This window comes from Phascolarctos cinereus, unplaced genomic scaffold, assembly GCF_003287225.1.
Source record: "Phascolarctos cinereus isolate Bilbo 61053 unplaced genomic scaffold, phaCin_HiC Scaffold_5;HRSCAF=322, whole genome shotgun sequence".
Classification (NCBI taxonomy): Eukaryota; Metazoa; Chordata; class Mammalia; order Diprotodontia; family Phascolarctidae; genus Phascolarctos; species Phascolarctos cinereus.
The window spans coordinates 329,082,953-329,103,923 of record NW_027555958.1 but is presented as its reverse complement, the minus strand read 5'-3'; the positions used below and the strand labels follow the sequence as shown (position 1 = coordinate 329,103,923).

Here is a 20,971-nt window from a genome sequence, read left to right as displayed (position 1 = left end):
GAAGTAATTTTGTAATAGCCAACAGTATAAGGCGGAGAGCTTAGCTCACAGTCTCTAGGTTGATGCAGTTCATTTACCTACTGAATAAAAAGAGACTTTGCTAGGGCCATTGTCATGACTTGTCCCACCCTAATAAGTCTTGATTTCCTTTTTCCTTTTCCTGTCCTACATGATCTAGGCCAAGTTCCTTCCCAACAGTGGTGATTCAACTCTTGCCATGTGTGCCCGTGATGGGCAGGTGCGGGTAGCAGAGCTGTCCGCCACACAGTGCTGCAAGAACACCAAGCGTGTTGCCCAGCACAAGGGAGCCTCCCATAAGGTAACCTTCTAGTCCTCTGCAGTCTCACCTTAATGATAATTTCATCCTTCAGAAATTGGAGGAAGTAATAATGAGAAATTCTGTTTTAAAGCTGATCCCTCCCAACAAGGAAGAACTAGTTGCTGATATAGAAATGATGGAAACTTTGGGGGAAGTGACCTTTTGTATTTGAATTTGTGATAGGAGGAGAATAAAGCTAAGAATATTCTGAAATGCATTTTAGTTTTTTGGTGAGCAAATTTCAAAGGGTTCAGAGGAGAGAAAGGCAGGATTCCATGAACTAAAATTCTACATTCAGCCCAGGAGGGATGAGAAGCTCTCAAGAATAAAATTCTAGAGACACAAAGAGAAACAATTCTTAGGAGGAGAAAAATGGGTAGTTGTTTAAAGATATGCTATGGATGCAAGAGGAATTCACTAGCCAAATCATATTTTTGAAAGCATTTGCAGAGGATGGAAACAAGGATAGATGAAAGATTGAAAGATGAATATAAAGGCATGGGGTAGTCATGTGAGAGTAAGGTCAAAAGGGCTAACTGCTTTCCTGGTTAGGAAAAGAAAGGACTGCAGAAAGAAGCTAAAAAACTATGTTGGGGGAGAAAAAGGAGGATTAAAGAAAGGAATGGAAATGGGGGCAAATTGTCTTGATTTTAAAAAGTGGAAGAGAATGGCATGTTTAAACTCTACTCTAATGAGTTTCTAGGGAAAAAAAAAAAAGATGATCACAGAGAGCCAGCATGGCTTCATCAAGAATAGGTCATCCCAAAATAGCATCTCGTTTGCTTTTTACACAAGGTTTCTAGCCTGGTATATTGGGGCAATTTTGTAAATATAATTTGCCTAGATTTTAGTAAAACATTTAACAAAATCTTATGCATGTGTTTTAGAAAAAATAGAGTAAGTTAGGTGATAGTATAATTAGGTTACTTCAAGATTGGTTGAATGTCTGATACCCAAGGGAAGTCATTAATGGTTCTGCATCACTTTGGAAAGAGGTATTCAGTAGAGTACTACAGGAAACCTTGGATCTATGCTGTCTAACATTTTTGGCAAAGACTTGGCTAAAAGCATAGATGGCATATTTTTCAGGACACAAAGTGGAGAGAGATTGCTAACACAAGACTTAAAAGATTTTGAAGGGCTAGAATATTGGGTTTATTCAAATAAGATTAAATAGTATTGGGGTAAATTACAGTGTTACTCTTAAGTTAAAAAAGTTAACTTCACAAGAATAAGATTGGAAGGTAATGGCTAGATAACAATTCATCTGAAAAAGACTGAGCCTGTTGATAGACTGAAAGCTCAATATGAGTAAACAGCATGAAGTGGCAACCAGAAAAGCTACTGCACTCTTACATTACATTAAAAGAGGTATAGCTTCTCGGACTTAGGGAGGTCAGAGTCCCTCCCTACTCTCCCCTGAGCAGATACCAGTTAGGTTCTTAGCTGTTTGGTGTCTTGGACACCTTTGGCACTTAGTGAAGTCTATAGATCCCTTCTCAGAATAATGATTTTAAATGCATAAAGTAAAATACATAAGATTACAGCAGAAAACAATTATATTAAAATCGTTGTCATAGTTTTTTTTTAAAGCAAAAACAAAAAAACCAAGATTTGTAGACCCTCAGCTTAAGAATCCCTGATCCAGACTGTTGTGTTTGGATCTGAGTGTCCAGAGGAAGGGCATCCAAGATAATAAAGGAGCACATGTGGATTGATTGAAAGAAGTGGGAAAGTTTAACCTTGAGAAGAGAAGCCTTAGAGGTATATGATAACTATTTTCAAGTACATGAAGGGCTGTCACATAGATGAAGGCTGGACTTTTTCTTCTTGGCCACAGAAGGTAAAACTCAAAGTAGTGGGTGGAAATTGCAGAAGTAAATTTAGGCTCTATGTGAAGAAAAACTTCCTAACACTTAGAACTGTCCCAAAATAGATGGGCTACCATGGGAAGTTAGCAGGTTGCACCTTGCTAGAGGTCTCCCAACAAAGATGGGAGAATAACTTTTCAGGTATGATGTTCCAAGGATTTCTTTTCAAATCTGAGTAGGACTGTATGACTGTCAAAAGGTTCCTTCCAACTCTGAAATTCTGTGACCCTCCCTTGACTCTTTTTGCCTTTTAGGCAATTGGGGTTAAGTGACTTGCCCAGGGTCACACAGCTAGTAAGTGTCAAGTGTTTGGTCTGAGGCCGGATTTGAACTCAGGTCCTCCTGACTTCAGGGCCAGTGCTCTATCCACTGCGCCACCTAGCTGTCCCCCTCCCTTGACTCTTTTAAGTCCCTTTCCCTCTCTATTTCCCCTTTCCTTACAAAGCAAAACTGAGTACCTGCTTGTTCTCCATCCACCCTCTATTTTGTAAAGTAAGAAGAGAGAATGAGGGAATGGCTATTATTTTCATGGAAAGAGAATATCTTCAAGAGTAGAGGGTTATGTCTGTGTATGATGAATGATAATGATTGGCTCCCATGCTAAACTGTATTGCTGGGGTCTCCCACCCTTTCTATTCCCCTCAGTTCTTCGGAACATCTTAATAGCACTGTGGTGTAAGTAGCTGACTCATCACATGTGAGAGTTCTTCTGTTCTGACAGATAGCTTACAAATAGCACTGTGTTTCCAGGAGCCATATTTAGAGCAGGGAATGTAGGCCAGGCAGTCATAGCAAGATCGTGTTAATGGCTACAGCCATCGCACCCTGGTGTGAGCACAATGATCTTTTCAGCCATCAAAACTAGGAACTTTTCCATCTTTCTCACCAAAATTCTAAGTAGATGGTTATAGACCCTGAGATCTCTTTAGGGGTTACTCATATAACATCTAGCCCTGATAGATTAGAAAATAGGAGAAGTGCCTATTCTCTATCCTTGTTCTTGACTGCCTGAGCTTTGTAAGATGAAGAGAGTAAATCTCAGTCCTTCCCTTTCTTTCTGCACCCTCACCCTCACTCCTGAGTTGTTGAATTTAGTTCATTTGAGAAAGGGCTATGGGGCCCAATTAATTTCTTTAATTCTCTCACCATTCATGTTCCTATATTCCTCTAGATCAAGTAAGCCACCTTTCTCTCTCTATACAGAAAACCAACCTTCTGATGCAAGGAAAGGGAGAACAGGCTTAAATTATCTCTTTAGCAAGTAGATATTTTGTGCTATTCATTCTAGCCTAGAAATAGAGGAATGGACTACATGAACCTCTGACTGTGATCTTTATATACACATCACCTTTCTTTTGTCTTCCATAGTTGGCCCTGGAGCCAGACTCCCCTTGTACTTTCCTATCTGCTGGTGAAGATGCAGTTGTCTTCACCATTGACCTCCGACAAGACCGACCAGCATCGTAAGTATCCCTGGCTGTTCTCATTGCCTGAGAACAGTGATGCTGCCAAGAGTTCTCTGTTCAGCTTGAATTTTGCATTCAGTCAGTACTAGATGTCAACAATAGGTGGAATTCTTCTCTGCTGATTATGCAATCTGTAGTTTCTCCTTTTAATTTTTTCTCTTTTTATTATGTTCTCCTTAATCCCCTACTTGTTTTGTTGTTGTTTTTTTCTTCTTAGCGAGAGACTAGGAGTTTTGAAACATCTGTTAGTCTACTTTGTTTATAGAAAGGGAGAAAGAGGAGGTGGCTTCTCCTGAGATTACTTTATCTATGGATTTCAATTCCTTAGTGCTCTTCTAGTCTTCATTCTTTTGGGTGCCAACCACTTTATCTGCTAGAAATATGTCACCTGCTGTGTTGGGTAAGCCCTGCCCTCTGGGAGTTTACAAAAATGTAAAGAAAGGATAAACAAGGATGAACAAATAGTTCAAAAAGTAAATTACAAATAGTAGACTTGAAACAAATGTATTATAGTATAATAATATAAAGTAGTGCAGCTCATTTTTAAATGTAAATTTGGATTTGAATCAACTCTCATCCTAATGTGTTTGCCTTTAGTAAAGGACTGATATATGTTTATTTTTTAAAAGAAGTATTAGTTTTGTTTCAGTATGAACATTATCAAGGAATTCTGTTGTATGTACACTGTACATTAAAATAGTGGAGTCAGAAGATAAGAGGGTATTTCTAGAGTTTAAGTAACATAGTGATGTGGGGAGTATTAACCTACCTTTCAGTCTGAGAACTGAAGCAGGTGGGATTTCAAGAGCCACTTAAATGATAAAAGGAAAGCAAATGGGGGGAAAAAAAGGGAAGGGATCTTTAATTGGAGAAGTTCATTTTAGAGATTTGGCATAGGTTGGTAGAGGGCTGAGGATAGATTCACCAGATGAAGGGACTTTAACAAGTTTGCCACAAGGAAAAAGAAGGGTGAGAATATAGAAAATAGTGTGAACTTCATTAAGCTCTGATGGAAAGTTTTAAAATTGGGTAAGAATCATGGTTTTGATTCATAGAACAGCAGGAAACCACTATAGTGCTACAAGAAATGGTTTTGGCAGTATTGAAGATTATAGAATGAAATGCTTCAGGCAGAAAACTTAGTTAAGAGATCACCTGGGATGTATATTAAATCCAGTGACAGAAGGGATAGAGATTAAAGGGTGACTAATTATAGGAAATATTATATAAGAAGAGCAAGATTTGGAAGTAGACTGGATATGAGATGTGAAGTGTAATGATGTATTAGAGCTTGGATTTAGAGAAACTTTTATAATTTTATTAATGAGAAAATTGAAACATAGAAGATCATTCAGCAAGCATTTATTAAGTGCTTTCTATGTTCCAGGCACTCTGTTAAGCAACAAGGATTAAAAAAAGAAAGGTAAAAAACAGTTCCACTGAAGGAACTTACAATCTAATGGGGGAGATGATATGCAAACAGCTACGTACAAACAAGATATATACAAGCTAAATGAGAGATAATCAAGAGAAGAATTGCAGAAGGTAGGATTTTAGTTGGGACTTGAAGGAAGCTAGGATGGCCAGGGGATGGAGATGAGAAAAGAGAGAACAGACAGCACAAATGCTCAGAGTCAGGAGATGGTGTGTCTTGTTCAGAAGAACAGCCAGGAGGCCAATGTCACTCAGTATAAATTAAGGTTAAGTGACTCGCCCATTGTCTCCTAGCAAGGAAAAGAACTGAAGTCTTCTGATTCCCATTTCGTGGGTTTTTTCCCCTTCTACACTATTCTTTGATCTCTAGAATACTCTTGCTATTCTGTGGAGCAATCAAACCCAGCTGTACTGTATTCATAGGTAGGGGATTCTCATCATTATACCAAAGAGGACTATTCTGAAGTTCCTTTTTGTTTGAAGGGTCGAAGAAGTAGGCATTTATTGCCTACTGTTATGGGGAAGCTGGATATGAAGAAGAGTTATGGAGGGAAGATGAACACCTTTATTTTGACCTTGTTTAGTTAGGTTGGTAATATGATATTTACTTAGGTTAAAGACAGTATTATGTGAGTTTGGCACAAGAGGAAAAGTTAAAGGAATTTATTTGTGTATGGAAGATGCTTGAATCCCTGGTAGTCAGTGTGATTATCAAGGACTCTCTAATAAAGAGATAAAGTGGTTAGGTTGTTATCTGTGAGAAGAAGGATTCTTATATTTAAGGGAATGTAGTTTGGTATGGATTGTCCATAAAAGAACCTTGTGGGTTTTTGCCCTCTCTCTGCTGGACCATAATCTTGACTTAGTCATTTAAAAATAGTTATGCTGAATTTATTTCTGTTCATGCTTATGGATCATTCTACTTGCTTCCGTGTAATAATAATGTTAACATATTTATGTAACATTTTAAAGTTCACAACAATAGGTATTTTACTGTATTCATTTGAGCCTCACAAAACCCCTTAGTAGACATATTACTATCCCCAGTTTACAGGAAACTGAGGCTCAGAAAGATTGTGACTCATCTGTGATCATGCAGCTAGTTAGTAGGATTCTAACCCAATTCTTCCTGACTCCCAAATCCACTTTGCTTCTCTCTGATGCCTAGGTTAATAATTTTTAAAGTAGCTTCAGAGAGCTCAAAGCACGTAGTATATATACTTAGTGCACTTTCCTTCATATTGACCTTCAAGAGGAGAAGGAAGCGTTCTAATTGAATGGTGAAAAAACAGACATAGAGAGTGTGACTTGTTAGTGATCATTCAGTAGTAGAGCATATACTCTAACCTGTCTATCCATATTCTTCATTTTCCATCAGTAAGTACCATGGAATAGTAGGCAACCTTTTTGTGGATTTCAGTCATTCCAGGTAGCCTGATCTATATTAACTGACAAAGAAGGAGCTCTGATGCTAAGGAAAAACCGCAGTATTTGTCCCAAATGGCTGTCTCCTATGAGTCCCAAATTAGTCAGGGCCACCATTCTCTGCAATGATATCTCTTCCTAACTTAACAGAAAGAGGTATGAAGGCTTTGAAATAAAACAAAATCTCCTGAATTGTCTTAGGAAAGTTCCAGACTAGGTGGCTCTGACCATCCAGAGTGGATACTAAAATAGCTTCTTGGCAATGAAACTGGTTGTCAAGGTTGTGTTATATTTTTCAGTTTCTATGGCACCAGAAATGAGTAAAGTTTAGGATTAAAAACAAAAACTAAAGCCCTGAATCCTCCTCTACAGTTGTTTGATTTTTTTGTTTTGCTTTTAAACTTTGACATTTTCCGGCAGGTTAGTAATATCACCTTTTTGACTGGTTGTAAAACTGTAAGTTCTGGGGTTTAAATACCAAAAATGCTGATGCTGCCAACCCCTTCACGTCTTTGCTTAAGTTAGAACAAATTACGGAAACTTAAATCTCTAGTGTCTTGAATCTATTAGGTAATGCTATATCTAGGCTTTTTTGGGTTTTTTTTTTTGGTGAGGCAATTGGGGTTAAGTGACTTGCCCAGAGTCACACAGCTAGAGAGTATTATGTGTCTGAATCCAGATTTGAACTCGAGTCCTCCTGACTCCAGGGCCCGTGCTCTATCCACTGCTCCATCTAGCTGCCCCGGCATTTTTTTTTTTTTAGTGCAAGTTTTGAACCTACGCATTGTTTTAGAGTGTGAATATTTCAGTGATGCAGGAGAATCTATGTTGGATAAAACCTTAGGTGCCATAATCTGTAGGTGATCACAGGTAACCCACTTACCCTTACTAAGCTTCCATTTTTGCTTTCATCAGAATATAGCAAATTGCTTAAAATCATGGTACTGTTTGTACCCACTGTCTGAGCACTGATTCAGGGTGATTGCCTGAGTGGGGAGGAATTGGACCTGACAAGTAGTGCTAAAAAAGATTGATATGTTCAATATACACGCATTCTCACAAAGCTGCTAAAGCCATTGACCTTGTAACTTACCCACATGGTCCTCGGGCTTCATGTTATCCTTTTTTGACTAATTTTCCCTTGCCCTTTATGTTCACTGTAATCTGATTGCACCTATATAAAATGTTATAGAAGAGGGATATGATTTGGCCAACCCTGAAATTTCTGGGCCATGATGACAAGGAGGTTGGCCCCAGGCCTTCATACCTCTTAGGAGACAGCCTTTTCTGTGGTATAGTCAGAAAAATGTCCAGGACTGGTTTGTCAGCCTTGCAGTCCACAAACAAACCACAGTTTTGATTCCAAGGGATGGTTAAGGATGCTGTTTTCCCTTCGATTATATTCCTTGTGCTAGGAAACAATGTTAGGGTGTGTTATTTTTGATACTCATTTATAAGTCTGGTTCAAAGTGACATTTGTCTGAAAACCATAATTGAAATGACTAGAAGATTTGTTTCAGCCCTCCGTCTGTAATTTTTCCTCTCTAAGGAATTGCAGAGAGCTATTTGTAGGTAAAGGCCTAAAGATCTTAGATGAGTGCTATTATCTGTGTAATCACAAATTAATGTTATTTTGAAATGATGCCGTGTTGATTGAGTCCTTTGGTCCCTGTGTGAAAAGGTCATGGAGTGACTAAGGTAGCAGGTGTCTTCAGAATATACTGGCTCAAAAAACACTCCAGAAAATGATTTAGTTGCACATTACTAAAGAGCACTCCTTAGAAATTTTTAAAATTTCTGAAGTAGCACATGGTAAATGTATGTTGTTTTTTTTTTAACTTTGGAACAAGAAAAGCTGTTTTCTCTCTTTCCAAATAAGAATCTGTTTGGTTTCTTGTCAGCCTTGTCTGCGCCTCTCTCCCTGCTCTCACTTGCCGTGACCATCTGGACCCTTTGGGGAATGTAACTGTGTATGCTCTTCTACTCTTAAAGGAAACTGGTGGTGACGAAGGAGAAGGAGAAGAAAGTTGGGCTATACACAATCTACGTGAACCCCGCCAACACTCACCAATTTGCAGTGGGTGGGCGAGATCAGTTTGTGAGGTGAGTCTCTAGTTCTGGGAAGCCCTAGGGAGGGTAATAGCACAGCCAAAGAGGCCAAGAGCCAAGTGCTGTCCTGGAGAGGCGTAAGATGGCCCAGGAATTACTCAGTATCACTTCTAATTCTTGGAATGTTCTGTCTCTCAAAGATCTTAAAGTATTTTCAGAAGTATTTTCTTTAATTTCTGTGAGAAAAGGAGCGGTCATAGATGATATCTTAATCTATAATATGGGAATAATCAAAACTTAGAGAAATTCAGTGACTTGACCAAAGTTGTACAACTGAAACTTAATGCCCAGCCAGGTCTCTGGGCTTCTAGGCAAAGGCTGTATCAGCGTATTCTTCCAGCTGCTTTATGGAAGTGAATAAAGATTTGGAATTGGAAACTTTAAGATTTTAATCCTAGTTTAAGAAACAAGCTGGTTTGATTCAGTGAGCTCAGGATTCCTGACTCCTACAGAACTGAATAAATACTTTTTTCTTTCTCCATCTCCACTAGTCACACTTTTATTACTGTAACCCTCTGTGACTAGTCAGCTGAGTTGGAATACCAGCTGAGATGCAGATAAGGCCAAGGCAATGGATTCAGTTTCCTCAGGATCCACTTAGCTTCCTCTTGATCCAGAGTGAAAAGTTATACATGATTTCCTGTAGACTTATATATTTATACACACACACCCACACACACACACCCCTTTTCTTAATGGGGACTAAGAACAAAGGTGATAGATTGGTGAAAATCCAGCCCCACTACTATCAACCTCAAAGCTTATTTCCCTAGTTCTCATGATAGGTTTAATAGCATTTTCTTTTTTTTAACTTGATTTTTTTTCAGTTATCAAGCATTAATTTTTTCTCTTTGCTACCTGTTGTTCCCCAGCTGGGAAAAAAAACCCAACTTGCAACAAATGTGCTTAGTCAAGCAAAATAAATTCTTGTATCGGCTGTTACCAAGAATGTGTGTCTCATTCTGCATTCTCATCACCTTGCTATCAGGAGGAACATTATCTAAACAGAAGACAACATTACTGTATTCACATCCTAAAGTTAATTTTATTGACAAAAATCATTGGGATGTGATAATGTTTTGCACTGGGACTGTGTAGATTTGTGTTCTAATTCTAACATTGCCACTTAGCTTTACAATCTTAAGCAAATTATTGTTTTTGAGCTTCAGTCTTACATGATCATACATTTAGAGAGGGAAAAGACTTTGAGACCTTTGGTATTATTATTTCCTTGCTTTACAAATGAGAAAATTGATGCCCAGAGAAGTTGTGTGTGACATGCCTCACACAGGTAGTGAGAGAGGCAGAGTTCAAACATGGGCCCTAGTCCTTCAAAGCCAAGTGCTTTTTTCACTGCATCATGTACAAGTGGGATAGTCTAGAGGACCTATTTCACAAGGTTATTATGAAAATCAAAATATTAAGTATAATATTATTATAAAGTAATATCATTATTAGAGCTATGTAAAGTGTTATATGAATGAGTTACCCTTGCTCCAGAGTCCTGCCCTTAACAACATATCAACCTTTTTGCCTCAGGGAATCTTAAGTGTGTATCTACTCAGCTTCTCACCTTTCCTTTCCTTTTCCCCACAAAAATCCTTTCTTACTACAAGTCTCTTCCTTCCTACTCCTGCAGTTTACCTGTTCTCAGGCACACATCAGAATACAGAGATTTTCTCTCTGAACAGGATGTCAAGACTTCTGAGCTCTCATTTCTGGGGCTACTTTCTTTAACCAGGCCATTGGTCCCATTCATTGTTCTTCCTGAAAATCCAGAATTGTAATTTCCTGTACGGAATTCTAGATTCTCTTTGATAACCTTCATCTCCTGAAAAATTTGCCTACCATTGGAGAGCTTTTTGAAAGGGAGTGCAGAGTCAGTCAGTTACATTGGAAATTGAAGTTAGACTTCCCTTGTTCTGAAACCGACACTTCCCTCTGGGATAAAGTGAAACTACAAATTGGCCCTATGGTTTAAGACAGAAGAAGCAGCAGTTAGGCTTATTGTTTCCTATAGGCCTCAACACCTACCACTACTTTGCATTTTACAGTTATCAGCAAATAATGGGTTGTTTGCTGAGCAGGATCTGGAGATGTTGAGACATTCTAAACCTCCTGGGAGGAGATAGTCCTTTAGTGTACCAGCTTTCTTTTGGTGTTTTGTTGCTGACTGCTTTGAACTTCCCTGACATCTTTTTTATTCAGTCAACTGAATAGTTAGGGCTTTCTTTTTCATGATTGTTCTGTAAAAGGGGCTGGAAGGCCTAATTCTAGATGCAAAAATGAAAATACTAGTGAATAAATATTTTATGTAAAAAAACCAAAAATACTCATTGGTTTTCTTTTGTGGCCCAAAGGGCTTCCTGTCAGAGACCATACTATTTACATAGGTGCCTAGTTCCTAAAACCTGAGATCTAATTTGGCACTTGGGAGGAGGGTGTGGAGAAAGAAGTGTGCACTTATGTCAACAGAGAGCAGTTGGTGCTGGTAGCCAATACTTACTTGGATACTTTGATGGATCTGTGATCTTATCAATGTGGGGAATTTCTCTAACCATAAGAAAACTCAGTCCATCTATAGTACAATTTTTTGCCTAATTCCACCTGTAAGTTCTGCACAGTGGATCTCTCCAACGTAATGGGGGCTCTTCTCTAAATTGCTTGGCATTGAGTGGATACCAGAGAGTACAAGAGCTGTACTTTGGTCCCTTGTTCTCTCTGTAAGATTGGCCCTTTTCCTTTTCTGGCCGTATGTCTCTCTGAAGAGATCTTGAGTGCTTTACATTTCTAAATTGGGCACATGTTGTAACCTGTCTACCTTAACTACCTTTTGGATACTCTACAATAATTTAAATCTTTGAATACTGATATTCTATGACTTACAGTCATAGAACATCAGTGGAAGAATGTAAAAGTCGTTAAAAATACCGTACTTTCCCAGCCTTCTTTTTACCTCTTCAAGTTCTGGGTCCTGTTCATTGTGCATGAGGCCTCTCTGTCCAGGATATATGTACTGATGGACTAGTTTTATGTCTTATCCATAGCATGTTAAATCATATCTATATCATAATTCAGACAGACTTTCTTCCTCCGCTTGATTTTTCATATGTGAATAAGATTTTTGAGTCTCATTTAGGAGCTGTCCAATGTTCTAGGACCTGATTCAGTCAAAACTGTCATCCACAATCAGGAGTACCTGAGGAACTTGCCCATCTATACAAGGAATAACTTCATCAGTTTGAATTCTGTACTACATATCTTCAATAACAGTGGTAAACACCTTTAGTGAGAATAAGACATCTGTCATAATTTGCTTGTTTTTTTTTTACTTTTTAAAATACATTTTTATTTATAGCTTGTTTATGTTGCCCACATTCCCTCCACCTTTATTTCTCCCTTCCCTCCCAAAAGCCATCCCTTATAATAAAGATATTTTTATAAGAAAAAGAGGAAGAGAAAAATTAGCAAAACCAATTTATTGGGGAAAAAATCTGATTTGCTAATACTATCAAAAAAAATTCTCTTAGATCTTTTAAGAAATCTTTTATGATTTTTGACCTATCCTTGAGAAGGACCTTGTTGGAGGGGAGCTTTATGGCAGCATTTTGCTCTTTAGAATAAAATGCTTTTTTATAAACGGTAATAAACAATAAGCTCTGTAAGATATTTTGTTATTTGCATCTTTGAGTTAACATCATATAAATTTGATGTAGTTTGGAGGCTTTTACCAAATTCTTTGTCAGATTCTCTATCTCATCCCTTTGAACAGATACTGGTGGGTAAGTCACAACTGTTTTCATGGTGTTTTGTTTTGTTCTGCAAAAAATTTAAAGCACTATATAAATGCTGACTCTCCTCTTCCTCATTTTTTTTAATTGTCTCTGAACATGTGACAAAACTAACTCCTTTATTTGCTTCTCCTAGGAGAAGTCTATATGCCATCTTTCCATTAAGCTTCAACTTCCTTTTTTCCCTCTGGAAGGATATACTTTATTCAAAATAAACAAGATACCTAAAAGGCAAGTTAGGGGTGGAAGGTAGCATTGTATTTTAAAAAATAAATTCTTTTAAATTAGCAAAAATCTGCTTTCTCTCCTACCTCACCTCAATTGACAAAAACAAAATACCTGTTACAAAATCTCTATTCCCCCTCCCCAAATGTTTCATTTTATATTCTGAGTCCTTTACCTCTCTATCAGAAAGTAAGTAGCATGTTTCATCATGAGACATGTGGAATCATGGTCAGTCGTTACAAAGATCAGTTTCTAATTCAAAGTTGTTTACTTTACAATATTATTGTCACATAAATTATTCTTTTTGGTTCTACTACTTCACTCTGTGCTAGTTCCTATAAGTCTTTCCAGATTTCTCTAACACTACTCCTTTCATCATTTCTTATAACACAATAGTGTTCTATCATGTTTATATGATACAAGTTGTTCAGCCATTAATCAATTGTTGAACAGCTTCTTAATTTCTAATTTTTTGCTAACATAAAAAGAACTATAAATGTTTTTGTACATCCTGAGTTAGAATTTATTTTGCTTAGAACTAATCCCTCTATTAATCTGCCCTTCCTTTTTCCCTGTTGATTGGAATATATTTCTCTGTCCAGCTGTGTATGTATTCTCTCCTTTGGCCAGTTTAATTGAGAATGAGGTTCAAGGGTCAGTAACTTTCTCCTACCTCTTCTTGATTGTATAGATATCCACTTGAGTACTCCATTTATATGAAAGAATTTCCCCTAGCCCTTCCCCTTCCCCAGCATTGTATTCCTTTTTTCTTCCCTTTACAGAGGCAATTAAGTAGTTCAGTGGATTCACGCCTCAGATACTTTGTAGCTGTATGAACCTGAGCAAGTCACTTAACCTCTGTCTTACTCAGTTTCTCATTTGTAAAATGGGGATAATAATAAGCACCTTACCTCCTAGGGTTGTTGTGAAGATCAAATGAAATAATTGTAAATGAAATTTCTAAAGTACTTAGCATAGCACCTGGAACATAGTAGGCACTTAATAAATCCTTCTCTCCCTTTCTCCTAAGATTATCAAGAAATAAAAGAACCACTCCAGGCCTTCTAATTAGACTCCTTCAATGACCCCTGATGATGATAGGCTTTAGAGGGAATATGTCATCACCCCATATTAGAATATAAGCAGTTTATCCTTGCTTAGTCCCTTATGATTATTCATATTTGCCTTTTTATGTTTTTCTTGATTCCCATGTTTATACTTCAGAGCTCCTAAACAAGTTTGCTCTTTTCATTAGCAATGCTTGGAAGTCCTCTATTTTATTAAAGGTCTGTTTTTTTCCTCTATAGGATTGTACTTAGTTTTGCTGAGTAAGTTATTTATTCTTGGTTGTAAGTATATAGCCTTTGTCTTCTGGAATATTGCATTCCAAACTCTTTGTTCCTAATATAGTTGGTGTGGTTGCTACATCTTGTGTGATTTTGACCATGACTCCTTAATACTTGAATTCTTTCTTTCTGGCTGCTTGCAGTATTTTTTTCTTCTACCTGAAAGCTCTGGATTTTGACAATAATGTACCTGGGAGTTTTCATTTTGGAAGTTCTTTCAAGAGGTAACTGGTAGATTTGTTTCTATTTCTTCTGGTACGGGACAGTTTTCTTGGCAAAAAGCTAGGCAATTTTCTTTTTCTTTTTTACGATTTCTTGAAGTAAGATATGTAGGCTCTTTTTTGGTCATGGTTTTTAAGTAGTCTGGTGATTCTTAAATTACCTCTCAACCTGTTTTCCAGGCTAGTTGCTTTTGCTATGAGGTACCTTCCTTTTTTTCTATTTTTTTCAGTCTTTTGATCTTGTTTTAATATTTTTGTTGTCTCATGGGGTCAGTTAGCTTCTATCTATTTGGTCCATTCTCATTTTCAGGGATTTTATTGCTTGAGCAAGTGTGCCAGCCTATTAATTACCTTTCCAGTTCTTCAATACCTCTCATTTTTTTTCTTTTTTTCTTCTAGTACTCTCATTTATAAAAAAAATTTTTGAAACGTTTTTTAAACTCATACTTATCTCTTCTGGGAATTCTAGTTGAATTTGTGCCCAGCTGTGTTTTACATTGCAACTTTGCTTGTCAGTATTTTGGAGTCACTCTTTTCTTCTGGGTTTGTACTTTGAATGTCCCTATCTCCATAATAGTTTCTGCAACCTTCCTTTCGCTTTCTGGTTTCATTTAAAACAAAAATGTCAAGATAAATATGAATCATTTCTGCCAGTAGAATACCTACTTGATCACTAGATAAGTATCTCATATTTAGAGTACCAGTGGCTAAATTAATAATTGTAGTCTAAGAACGGAGTAATTCTTAGCATTTTCTGCCACTTTGCTACCATCTCTGGTGAAACTGAAGTTCTTTTACTTTTTAAAAATACATTTTTATTCATATCTCTTATATATATATATATATTGCCCATATTCCTTCCACCTTTAAGACTGAGAGTTATTGCTTTGTTTCATGAATTTCCATGACTGAAGAATTCATCACCTACTGGCCAGCCTACTGGTAATAAACCTGTATGAATCTAGGTAAGCAGGTACTGTGTCAGTGAGAACATACTTAAAGCCTTCCCAGCACAGGAGAACTTACACTTGCACTCCACTGGTATAACCTTCATTAACCCAGGATCACATCTAGCCCAAAATGAGGTATTGGAGTAGGACTTTGTGGAGGCTGTGACAAGTAAAGGTGAAAAAACAATTCTTAGGCAAGTGGAGGAGGTAGCAATCAATAAGTCTTTGTGTTACTATATTTCTTAGGCTGGTTTAGGAATTATTTGAAATTTTTGGAGAAAGAATAAGGATATTTCTGAGTGGCAAACTGCAGAGAGAGCTGTGTAATAAATGTGAATCTAGCTACAGCTTTGAAAAAGTGTCACAAATATTTATTGAGCATCTGCTATGTGCAGTATATCACAGTACTAAGCATAATAGTGGGATTAAAAGGTGAACAAGACATAAATTCTGCCCTCAAGGACTTTTATTCTAGTTACGGAAAGAATGACAATGGTAGGTAATATACATCAAATGAGTAGCATAGATTAGAAGTACTCTAGGAATTCAGAGAAAAGTAAAGTAACTGTGTATTGGCATAGTTGAGAATGACTTCTTGGAAAAGGTGGAACTAGCTGGGCCTTTGAGGATAACTAGGATCTGGATAGACAGAGAAAAGGAAGAGGCTGTGTGGAAGGACTGCATACACCACAAAGCATAGTAACGATGTATGGGAATATTCTATCTCTGCTTGGGAAAAAAAAAGGTTTTATCGTTGCTCCTTTTTACACACACACACACACACAGTTGCTTCACATTGCCTCCTTTACATCTCCTGTAGATCTCTCACTTGTAACAGTAAGTTTATTCCAACAAAATGACACGTTGGTCAGGTCTGAAAATGTATGCCTCATTCAGGAACATAAGCATTTTCCTTTCAAAAAGCAGTAGACATACTTCACCATTGGTCTGCTGAAGTCATGATTAGTCACTGCATTGATCAGAGGGCTGAAGTCTCTCAGTGTTGTATTCCTTGTTATATTGTTGTGGTCATCATTTAAATTATTCTTCTGGTTCTGCTTGCTTCACTGTATCAATTCTTATAAGTCCCTAAAGTTTCTCTGAATTCTTTCTATTCTTCATGTCTTGTGGTACAGTAATGTTCCATTACATAATTTGTTCAGCTTTTTTCCCCCCCAGTTCTTTGCTAATATAAAAGGTGCAGCTATAAATATTTTTCTTTCTTTGAGACTTTTCCTGTACCTTTGACCTTGCCACCCAAGTAATGGTATCGCTGAATCAAAAGATGTGTACAGTTTAGTGACTTCTTTTCTGACTTAGTTTTTGGTAAGTAATGGCTCAGGTAGGGACCATTCCTTCTGCCTCTTTCGGTGCCTGTTACTCTTCTAATTTACTATTACCATTCCCATTTCCAGGAAATATACAATGCTGTGGCAGCCATGTGTACAAATTGATTTCTCATGTTTTCCTCCCACAGGATTTATGACCAGCGTAAAATTGATGAGAATGAGAATAATGGTGTGCTGAAGAAATTTTGTCCTCATCACCTGGTAAAGTCCATGATGGATTATTGGCTTTAGGCTCACCTGACTCACTTTGACTGTCTAAAGGGGGAATGAGCTGCCTTAGGAGGTGATGGATTCCCTTCCCTGGAGTTCTTCAAACAAAGAATGAATGACTACTTGTTGGGTATAATGTAGAGGAGATTCTTGAAGTTCAGGTTGTACTACCGAGAGTCTATGTCTTTTTGAAGTTTTGCCATGAACAGTCACCTAGATTCTTAGATTAGATTTCATTGTTCTTCTGATTCAGCAGTTCCTTTATTGTGAGCCCTGGAACCCCTTTCAATAAGAGATAGCAGACCACATTTCAGTGGTGCTGCAGTTCTTCTTTGAGGGGTAAATATTTTAGGATAAATTGAAGAGGAAACTTATTTTCCTGAAAAGGTGAAGGAAGTTTGACAAATGGTTGGATGTCAGTGTCTGCTCTTTGTTGCAGGTAAACAGTGAGTCCAAAGCAAACATCACCTGTCTTGTGTACAGCCATGATGGCACAGGTATGTGGGCAGTGACCAGCTCCTAGGCTAGCACGACCCTTCCAGGGAACAGTTGATAATGAGAAGCATGTTCTTTTCAGAGCGTACCACTTTGTCACCACTCTGGGTGGAGCTGATGGGGATTCTAACAATTAACACATCTCGGGAAGATAAAAGGGGAACAATGTCCCCTTGCTCTGAGATGTAAGGGAATCCTGTACCTAGCCAAGCTCAAGGCTTAACTGCCTTCACCTATCACGTTCTTAATGTACATAACTTATCCCTAAGTTATGAGCTGTTATTTTTCTGAGACCCCTGCCTTCTGTGGATAGTATGCCCAAGACACATGGTCAGGTCACTATCTTCAGCGTGGTGCATATAATAGGAAACTGTCTTCCAGTTCATGATTCTGATTTCTTCCTATGCCTTCATCACTATACCCTTGTTTCCGGCAGAGCTCCTTGCCAGTTACAATGATGAAGACATTTATCTCTTCAACTCTTCTCACAGCGATGGTGCCCAGTACATCAAGAGATATAAGGGGCACCGAAATAATGCTACAGGTAAAGACTCTTGACACGTGTTATGCTACTGTTTCTGTGGAGAGTTGGACATCTACAGGACCAGGAGTAGATAGCCACTAGAATTCTCTTCCTGTCAGTGTGGGTAGTGAAGGGCTTTTCCACATGGAGATCTCTTTGGGTCATGGTATTCAGGATAAATGAGGCTCAAGGGGTTTGTTAAGAGAGAGGCTTATACAGTTGTGGAGGAACCTGGGAGAATCTTTTTAACTATTGATACAGAAAAGTCATAGAACAAAATTTGTAACTTGTCCAAATTTTTGTGCCAGGGTTTTGACTCCTTTCATTTTGGCACATGGGAATTATAAGAAACCAACGTGTATGTACTAGTCAGTGATGCATAAAGTAGAAGGAAGTGGGGTGCAATGTTGAACCCCTACTGATTCATGTGAAAGGGGAGAACAGGTGGCTTGTGGTGGGGATAGGGTTATGATCATAGTTGGCATTTATGTAATGCTTTACATAAGTTATCTTATTTGAACCTCCCAACAACCATCTGTGAGATACTACAGATCATATCTTCATTTCACAGATGAGAAAATGGATGTTGAAGATAGTAAGTTGTCCTTGGCCATGCAGCTAATAAAATGCTAGATGTAGGATTTGAATTCAGGTGTTCCTGACTCCTCTAAGTCCAGCACTCTTTCCATCATGGATGTTAGCAGTACCCTGAGTGCCACTGAAAATTAACATTTATTCTGTTGGTTACTATTACACCTGACCTAGAAGTTACATCTGTCCTGAATGTTGTAGGGTTGAGTGTGATATTCTTAGGTCATTCAGCTGTGTTATTTTTCATAGCACCAGCAGAACTTAGCACAGATCTGAGCCTGCCAGAGAGAGGACAGCAAGGACTACCTAAAATATTGGCAGCTGTGGAACTTGATTATAACAGGTCGGATTCCTGACCTCTCCTATTAAATGCAGAGAATACAGTTCTTTTTTTCTGATTTTCAGGATCAGTTGAGATTAAATGTTCCTGGTGTCTGTGAAACAAATGTTCATCAGGCTGGGGAAGCTCATGATAATGAAAATATTGATAAAGCGTTTTTTTGTGATGAGGTTTTTTTGTTTTTCAGTAGGTGAGTTCCTAGGGTGTAGAATAGTAGTACCCATGTAGTTGTCAATAAACCTGGGTAGGCCCATGAGTGGATAGCCAAATAGGCTAATGATGGCTATCCTGCATAAATCATCAAACTGGACAGATTAAGGTTGGTACTGAGGAATTGTAGTGTAGTGGAACACGTAACGTACTTGGACTCAGGAAACTGGAATTCATATTCTAGCTCTGTCACTTAGAAGCTGTGTGACCTTGGGCAAGCCATACTCCCTTTCTAATTTCCGCATTGTTAAGATGAGGGATTTGAATAGTTTGTACAGTTCTTGCCAACTGTAACATTTTTTTATTATGGATTACCAAGTACCTGCCCTAAGAGTAACTATTTGGAAGAATACAAATAAGCTCTGGGGTCTGTGGTAGTTCCCTCTCTTGTGGCCATTTGTGATATGCATGTGCTTGCTTGAGTTCTCTATAAATGAAAAAGATCCATTGGCTCAGAGCTGAGCTAGAACTAGTTAGTGCTAGTGCTGAATGGGGAACATGAGCTGGAATATCTGGGCTTTTTGCTCTGAGCAAAGCAGATGGATACAGGCCTGGTGCCAACCCTCATATGGGAATCTTTCCCCTCACTTCCTATTTCAGTGAAAGGCGTCAATTTCTATGGCCCTAAGAGCGAATTTGTGGTGAGCGGCAGCGACTGTGGGCACATCTTCCTTTGGGAGAAATCATCCTGCCAGATCATCCAGTTCATGGAAGGGGACAAGGGAGGCGTGGTGAGTGTGGTGTGGTGGGTCTGGCTGGCTCCCCAGCCCCCCAACCACTAAGGTGGGTATAGGCAGTACCTAACATCCTTTTTGTGGCAGGGTTGCCTCCCAGGGGTCCATTCAGCTGAAACGGAAGACAGTAAGTAGCCCAAGAGGTGCCGAGATATTGAGGAATATGTGCCAACCTTGCTCTGTTTCTGTGGGGTTTTTTTCTTTTTCTTCTTCCCTCCTACAATTTTCTCTTAGATTTCTGCTCCCTTTAAGGCAAGATCGCTTAGAAGAAAACAGGAACCATGTATAACAAATATCCTCTTACCTTTGTGCAGTAACTCTTCTTAGCACTAGCTTTTCCCAAGAAAAAAGTAATTTGGAGGTGTATACAGTCTTCTTACCACAGCCTACAGCAAAGCCCTTCTGTTTTCAAATAAGGGAGCTATTTTCAAGGAACCTGCTATAATATCCTTGTCCTCTAGTATAGTGTTATTGGATCTATTCTCTGCTACCTCTTTCTTTTTTTACATGAATTCATTTAAATATAATAAAGTTTATGTAGAGTTGGGGCAGAAAAAGTGTGATTCTAGAAACACTGATGGAAGAAATAGTTACCTTGTTGGTTATATCCCTTTCCATACCTTCCTTTGTGTGTGTGTGACCTCAGAAGGAAAAGGGAAAGTACACCATTGTATTTAGTGTTAGAGTACCTGAAGTTGAATCCCAGCCTTACTCACAACTCTGAGTCTGAGTTTCCTATCAATAAAATGAGGGTTTTGGACCAAATGAACTCTTAAGGCCACTTTCAGTTTTAGATTATATTATCTGACTATGAGGGATTTGTAGTATTGGAAAGAAAGTCCACTACTAAGCTCACCCTTAACTACCCAGTACTTTTTAAAAGCTAAAGAGACCCAACTCTAGCTGTAAGGAGTGATGGCAGTCTCGGTATTTTGAAACTTGGGTGGCTGGGGAGAACTGAACTGTATCTTATTTGACTCCTTTGGCCCTTCAGCATGTTTTATCGTTGCTTCTGTCTTGACAGACTCTAAATATCTCCAGGCTTATTTGGAACAATACCTAGAAGTCAGGACCCAATTTTGTGTTCTGGGATTTGTTCTTGTTTATGATAGTGGCTCTACAAGTTTTACTCCAATGCTGCTGCCTCCTTTGGAGGTGATCCTGGGTTCTTGAAGGCAGTGCCAGCAGAACACAAGCTCTGGCAGGTTCTAGAAAGGCTTCTGCATGGGCCCAGTAACAAGCTTTTTTTGTGAACCAGCCTAGTTAAGTGCAGAGCAGCATGGCACCAGTACACTGGCCACTAGGTGGTGTATTCTTTGGCCATGGAAACCTAGGAAACCTCAAAAAAAAATGTCCCTCAGG

At 38.4% G+C, this 20,971-nt stretch overlaps 1 protein-coding gene across 7 annotated transcripts in view; it reads left to right on the top strand.

Annotated features, from left to right (window-relative positions):
* DCAF8 (DDB1 and CUL4 associated factor 8) overlaps positions 1 to 20,971 on the top strand; it is a 49,204-nt gene that overhangs the window by 19,048 nt on the left and 9,185 nt on the right. For 6 of the 7 annotated variants that reach the window (XM_078156193.1, XM_020979586.2, XM_020979588.2 and 3 more), the window contains 7 exons: positions 179 to 319; positions 3,559 to 3,653; positions 8,508 to 8,618; positions 16,635 to 16,707; positions 17,156 to 17,213; positions 17,648 to 17,755; positions 19,476 to 19,606. In XM_078156193.1, coding sequence (XP_078012319.1) covers positions 179 to 319; positions 3,559 to 3,653; positions 8,508 to 8,618; positions 16,635 to 16,707; positions 17,156 to 17,213; positions 17,648 to 17,755; positions 19,476 to 19,606 — 717 coding nt within the window. The remainder of the gene's footprint in view (positions 1 to 178; positions 320 to 3,558; positions 3,654 to 8,507; positions 8,619 to 16,634; positions 16,708 to 17,155; positions 17,214 to 17,647; positions 17,756 to 19,475; positions 19,607 to 20,971) is intronic. The other variant, XM_078156194.1, reaches the window with a different exon arrangement.